The sequence below is a fragment of the Nematolebias whitei genome, unplaced genomic scaffold (assembly GCF_014905685.2).
Source record: "Nematolebias whitei isolate Nwh7 unplaced genomic scaffold, NemWhi1 Nwh_scaf_1117, whole genome shotgun sequence".
NCBI classification, from domain to species: Eukaryota; Metazoa; Chordata; class Actinopteri; order Cyprinodontiformes; family Rivulidae; genus Nematolebias; species Nematolebias whitei.
This window is the reverse complement of record NW_023619662.1, coordinates 1-6,893: the sequence shown is the minus strand read 5'-3', so window position 1 is coordinate 6,893 and position 6,893 is coordinate 1. Positions and strand designations below refer to the sequence as shown.

Sequence of the window (6,893 nt, the reverse complement as noted above, 5' to 3'; positions counted from 1 at the left end):
GGCCTCATGTCAGTCGTTGGTGTGACATTTTATTTTTAACTTTGAACTAAAGTTTTTCTGATCTGTTTCTGACACATTTGAAAGTTTTCTGCATTTTTTTCTTTAAACATTTTCAATTGTTTAGAGAACTTTTATTTGTAAATTTGTTTGTTTTCATGTTTATTTAGCATTTCATCTTTCTCTCATTAAATGTGAGATTAAACCTAAGAATGAATATCTGTTATGAATATTTCCCAGCTGCTGTGAGTCCAGACATGTTTGTTGTTTACTATTGTTTTGACGCTACTATGAAAACAAACTGTCCCTGAGACCTCCAGGCTCCGCCCACCTCACCTGTTCAGTCTGGACCTCCTCAAAACATATGCTTCTCTACATCGCTTCGTTTTGCCTCAAAAAAGAGGCGGCGCCTGACCTGAAGGTACCGCCTGCTGACGCCTGAGCTCTGTGTGACATCAATCATTCAAACCTGACTGATGGTTGGATAATACAAGGCTGAGAGGGAGCAGGTAGACAAGCAGGGGGTGGGACTTTCTTCAGGTGATTCAGAGTTTATTCAGTTGCAAATGTCAGGTGCACAAATCCTGAGTGTGCGACTGGCTGTTGTCCTCAACGTGTGATGGGCTCTTTTCCTTGGCATGTTTAAACATCAAGATGGAGTTGTAGATTTTCAGGGCAGGGCCAAGTTTGATTGACATGATCTTGACGATGTCCTGTTGTGTGAGCAGAAGAAAGGCCCGCCCATCTATTTGCTAAAAAGAATAAGAATCAATCAGATGAGAGAGGTTAAATCTAGGTGTTTGTCAGTACCTTTATTGACAAAAAAATGATTCCCTGTTTTCCACGGTCTGACCTGATCGGACATTAGCTATGTTTACAGGCACAACATTCTTTGACCAGACTGAAATGTTTTCAGATTAAATAATTTGAATGTATCGTTTACATGGGCATAATCAGTTAACGATGAACGTTTACATGCAGCGGGCTTTTATTCAGAACAGAAGTACTGACATGCGCAGAGTGGTAAACTCTTCTTAAAAAAACACAGAAGAAGTTGTTCTACTTCCTGTTTACTTCTGGGATTAACGTAAACAAACCTGAGTGCACAAAATGGACCCGCAACAGGTTTTAATGACGGTGGAGACTTTACTGCGCTCCCTGATTGAGCTACAGGTAATACAGGTAATTTTGAGCTCTTTCAAAGTTTCTAGTAGAAATGTAGCTCACCAACCAGTTTTGCTTCTGCTACATGCTAATATTAATTATTATTAGTATCTAGCCAGGCGGAAATACATGAGGTAGATTATAGATCGCACATGCACAGTCAGGTCAGTTTTCCACAATCGGAAAAAAATGAACAGATCAAGTGCACACCGTTCAGATTTTGAATTGGCATAAACTACACGGCTCATTCTGATTACAAATTCTTTTGGATCAAGCTGAATCAACAAAAAATTTGAATGGGGGCATTTACATTACACATTTTTATTCTGAATGGCTTTTTAATCCTATTACTTATGTCCATGTAAACATAGCTACTGTTGTCCACGTTCTGACCTGATCTGATAATTTTTTGTGGTCTAACCTGATATGACCTTGATTTACATGGTTTGACCTGATAAGACCTTGTTTTCCGCGGTCTAACCCGATCTGATCTTATTTTCCAAGGTCTAACTGGATCGGACATTGTTTTCCTCTGTCTAACCTGATTGGACCTTGTTTTCCGAATTCTTACCTGATCCGACCTTTTTTTCTGCTGTCAAACCTGATCAGACCTTGATTTCCATGGTCTGACCTGATCTGACCTCAAAAAGTGATTCTTTCATAGAACATTACATCTTTGACAGAAACAATAGTGGAAGCAGATCGTTGACAGTACTCAGGCAGATGAAATGAAGCTAATATGCACTTTACTCGGCATGTCTTTATCTTTTAAACATAATCTAAACTCAGTCTAATACTGCTGCTAAACAGAGCATGTCCACCCTGGTTGTGGTTCTGGTTACCTGCCATCTGTCTGGTGCCTACTCAGAATGGGACTGAATCATGTTGAAATAAATTCTTAATTAGTTGCACAAACAGCTACTGAATCAGTTTAAATATGACTGATTTGGATCAGAACAATGTTTAGTGAAGTATGATGATGCCATCACATCTGCAGCAGCTGATTGGTTGTCTCACCTCGTCTCTAAACTGTTTGGCTTGTTCCTCACAGCCAGGCAGAGACTCAATAAAATCCGACACCTGTGAAAACACACAGGTGAAACTGTGACATCACCATCATGACAACCAGTGTTTACAGGGAAACAGCTGATCTGTCCCACTCACCTGCTGGATGCTCCAGCACTGGACGGCATCCGCGTGGACTTTGGCCACGCCTGGCAGCAGTTTCCGGTGCTGCTCCCAGCAGAGAGACAGGTCTCGTCCAGGCTGTGGGGACATGGCAGACAGGAAGACAGACTGGTGGAGGGCTGCCTGAAGACTGGACTCTGTTGTATGAAAGACAGAGATGCCTCAGGAGACATCTGATGTGATGAAGAAATGTCCCTCCCTATTCTTCAACCTTTAGACAGTCGGGGGGTGTCCTAGACCAGGTTCTGGGCAGAACCACCAGTAGAACCAGAACAAAAGCTGATAAGTGAGACAGGTGTCGTGTGGCCCTCATCAGGATGATCATGCATCATCATAACCAACACTGCAGGCACTATGGCCAGCTGTTACCATGGAAACAGCTACTTCATCTGGCCGTTTCCATGGAAACCAAGGTAGAGAACCAAGGGCAGCAGGGGTTTGAGACCAAGACGTGTGTGTGACTGAGATTTAAAACTACAACATTTAACTTTGTTCAAACTGCACTAAAGCTATAGAGACTTCTAAAGAAATACCTGTAATAAAAGTTGCTCCTGAGTATCTTACCAGCAGTTCAAAGACAAGTATTATAGAAGTACTTCCTGCGTAAGCAGTCCAATCTTCTATAAAACTTATATTGTTTGTGTTTTTTTAACATTGCTTGGGTTTTGGTTCAGACAGATGTCAGACATCATTGGGATAAATTGGATGAGAAAGTTTCATGTTTATTTCTATGTTCTATTGGAGTTTGGGTTGCCCCAAAAAGTTCCAGTTCTGTAACTTGTTCTGTCTGAACCTGATACTGCATTTCACTTGTTCTGAACAACAATAAAACATAAATTAAAGCACTGGGACTGTGACTCTGCAGTTGCTTTGGTCACTGAAATGTGAAAATGTCTTGATCTCAAAACTTCACTTTAAACTGCTGAAAACAGATTTTTTTTTTTCTACTGCAGCAGAGAGACATGTCAGTTCTCTGCTCCTTCTCCTGTTCCAATGCTGCAGAGGAGGAGGAGGCAAAGCAGAAACAAGGACACAAAAAGAGGAGGAGACAAAGGAAGAGCAGGAAGAGGACAAGGCAGAAAAGGTGCAAGTCAGCAGTTTGACATTTTTCTGCAGAACTGATCAGCACAAACATCATGCCTGTTAACATCACTCCCTGGTTTCCATGGAAACAGGAGGACCTTCTCTGTTCTTCTGTAGTTAATTCAACATGTGATACAGCTCCATCTGGTGGTCAAATCCACAAAGGATGAGTTAGAGCTGCACAACTTCAGAGTTCTGGATTAGCTGTCCCTTTGTCCTACACTGAGTCGGTTCTACTCTTATTAACCAGGGTAAGAGTTAGACAGGTCATTGTATGATCAGGGTCAGACAAGTCTTTGTACGACCAGGTTTAGAGTTAGACAGATCTTTGCATGACCAGGGGTAGAATTAGACAGGGCTGTGTACAATCAGGGGTAGAGTTAGACAGTTCTGTGTATGACCAGGGTTCGAGTTAGACAGGTCTGTGTATAACCTGGGGTACAGTTAGACAGGTCTGTGAATGATCAGGGGTAGAGTTAGACGGGTCTGTTTAGCCAGGGGAATATTTAGATAAGTGTGTGTATAACCGGGGTAAAGTTAGACAGGTCTGTGTAAAACCAGGGGTAGAATTAGACAGTTTGTGTAAAACCAGGGGAAGAGTTAGACAGGTCGCGTATAACTAGGGACAGAGTTAGACAGGTCTTTGTACTATATCATATCATACCATACCATTTTATTTATAGAGCACTTAAAACAGAGACAAGGCCAACCAAAGTGCTGTACAGACAGAACAACAGGCAACACACAAAGGAATATACAAAATGAGGTAAATCAGAATAAAGACATAAAAGACATTTTTTCCCTCTATCCTCCAGTGAAACCAGACATGTTTCCCTGTCTTCCCCCCACCACCCGTTTCCCTGCTGCACTCTTCTGTCCCGTGAACCCTTAAAATGCCTATTTTTTTTCTGTATACCTCTTAATTCGAATGATCAGCTGGTCTCTCAACAAAATCGATCAACTTCTCCCGACAGGAGTCAGGGTAAGGAGGACCCTCTGACCTCTAAGGAACAAATTGGATTCATGATGACAACTAGATTCTGCTGTTTGGGTTGGTGAAATCTTGGATTGTCTACAAATTCGTGTGGATGTGTCGAAGCTCGACAGTGCTCAGACTGAATTTAGAGAGCTGCGACAGGGAGCTGGAGCAGCTGTTATCAGGACTATGAACTTTCTGGCAGCACTCATGAATAGTGGGAATAATCTTGGAGAAGGTGTGAGCTTGACTTTTGGTGTAAAGGATCAATTCGGCTGTTTTGTAGTTCCATCAGAGAATATATACCAGAGTGACTTTAAAAGGCAGAAAACAACAATTCACGAGTTCTGCCTGACCCAAATTGTGGCCTTGACGCCGGACTTATCTCAACTCCTCCTGGAATGTTCTGAAAACAACAAAGATGCTTTGACTGTCTCCTCACCCCTCCCTTCCCCAAGGCCGTGGACAGGTGACAGAACCTCAACTGAGCTGATGATGAATGTCACCTCTTATCTGGACAATGGCTGAGAGGGGGGGCTCTGGACTATGCTACGACTTTCCCTTAAAAATTCAATGTCTTCACCGCCTATATGTACATGTATAACGTCTGTTTATGTTGCTTTGCTGTGGTAGTTTTTTTTATGCCTCAAATCGTGCCCTGTCTAGGACATGGTGTGAGAGATCTTTTTTTAATACCGTCTCTCCTCATGTTTTCTTCCCTTTTCTCATCTAAGCAAAATATTATTCTAAATAAGAATAAGAGGGCCACACTATTTATAGCCACAGCTTCGTGCACTCCACCCATCTTTCGGACAACTGTACGTACATATTCTCGTTGTATCTCAGTGCAATGCCAATAAAGTTTATTCTGATTCTGATAAAAACGATGCAGATAATAAATATGACGACAAACCAGTGTGGAGCATACAGGTTCAAAACACAGATCCTCTAGTGTTGAAAGCTACTGAATAGCAGTGGGTTTTTAAATGGGATTTGAAAACCGAGAGGGAGGGGGCCTGTCTGACAGGCAGAGGCAACTCATTCCAAAGTCTTGGGCCTGCTACAGAGAAGGCCCCGTCACCTCTGCGCTTAAGATGAGTTCCTGGAACTGTGAGGAGCAACAGGTCCGCTGACGTCAGAGAACGTGGAGGGACATACGGTTGTAGCAAATCAGAGAGATTGGGGGAGGGGGGGGACGGGATGGGACTGTTTAGTGATTTGTAGATATACAGGAGTATTTTGAACTGGATTCAAAGGTGAACCGGTAACCAGTGCAGTGAGGCCAAAACTAGTGTAATGTACTCTCTTTTGCCTGTACTGGTAAAAAATTGGGCTGCTGCATTCTGGACCAGTTGTAGTCATTCAATAGAGGTCTGACTGATACCAAACAGGAGCGAATTGCAGTAATCAAGCCTAGATGTAATGAATGCGTATATTAAATGGTAAATGGATTGTACTTATATAGCGCCTTTTTATCTTATTCCAAGATACTAAAAGCGCTTTACACAACAATCTGTGTCCTCATTTACCCATTCATACAGCACTCTACTAGATCTCAACAAAACTAATTGAACAAATCATTCTAATGAGACAAATCAGTGCTTTAGATCACATTCATACATCGATGGGACACACATCAGAGGCTATGAGGGGTTCAGTGTCTTGCCCAGGGACAATTCAGCATGTGACTGCTGGTGGATTCGAACCCCCCAACTCTCGCATTGGAGGACGACTGCTCTAACCACTCAGCCACAGCCACCCGTCTCCAGGTTATTGTTGGATAATATGGGCTTCAGTTTAGACAGCCGCCTCAGTTGGAAGAAACATGATTTAACAATCTAAAAAAGTTAAATCTGGTCCTCTGGACATTCAAAAAAACAAAACAAAGCAAATCAACAAAAAAATGTAGAAACGTTTCGTCTCTCATCCGAGAGACTTCCTCAGTCTGAGGAGCTGTATTCAGCTCAGTCTCTTAAATAGCACCGTCTCAGAGTGGATCAACCAGTTTTGCTGCTGACAACCAAAACCAGCTGATCACATGCTCAAGAAGGACCATCAGCCTAACAATGGATCATTAACACACTGATGGCTGTTTACTGTTCACAGAGGGCTGAGTGATACTAGCAATCACAGCATTGTAAGAGGGGGACAGTTGAACCCGGAGGCCTCCACCCCTGTTTAACGATGGACGATTTCTTTTCACAAAGATGGCCTCCTTTACTCCTCTCTCAAACCATTGTTCCTCTCTGTCCAGGATGTGAACATCTTCATCCCTGAAAGAGTGACCGCTGGCCTGGAGATGAGTGAAGACCGCAGAGCCCTGGCCTGATGATGTTGATCTTCTATGCTGGGCCATCCTTTTGGCCAGTGGCTGTTTTGTTTCCCCGATGTAAGACTGATCACAGCCCTCCTGACACTGAACAGCATACACAACATTACTCTGTTTGTGCCGGGGGACTGGATCTTTGGGATGAACCAGTCTTTG

At 42.8% G+C, this 6,893-nt stretch overlaps 1 protein-coding gene across 1 annotated transcript; it reads right to left on the bottom strand.

Moving 5' to 3' along the window:
• Window positions 1-550: 550 nt before the first annotated feature.
• On the bottom strand, window positions 551-2,463 carry LOC119429421 (lethal(3)malignant brain tumor-like protein 4). The gene is made up of 3 exons (XM_037697052.1): window positions 2,326-2,463; window positions 2,179-2,241; window positions 551-749 (listed from the first exon to the last, which is right to left on the bottom strand). Exons 1-3 carry the CDS (start codon window positions 2,437-2,439, stop codon window positions 567-569), a joined length of 360 nt encoding a protein of 119 aa, XP_037552980.1. The 5' UTR covers window positions 2,440-2,463; the 3' UTR covers window positions 551-566.
• Window positions 2,464-6,893: the final 4,430 nt, after the last annotated feature.

Excerpts from the sequence above, each read along its gene's own strand:
- LOC119429421 (XM_037697052.1), bottom strand. The coding sequence starts at position 2,439 with ATGTCCCCACAGCCTGGACGAGACCTGTCTCTCTGCTGGGAGCAGCAC. Across the intron at positions 2,242-2,325 it reads AGTGCTGGAGCATCCAGCAG|GTGTCGGATTTTATTGAGTC; the intron begins GTGAGTGGGACA and ends GTGTTTTCACAG. Across the intron at positions 750-2,178 it reads CCAAACAGTTTAGAGACGAG|CAAATAGATGGGCGGGCCTT; the intron begins GTGAGACAACCA and ends TATTCTTTTTAG.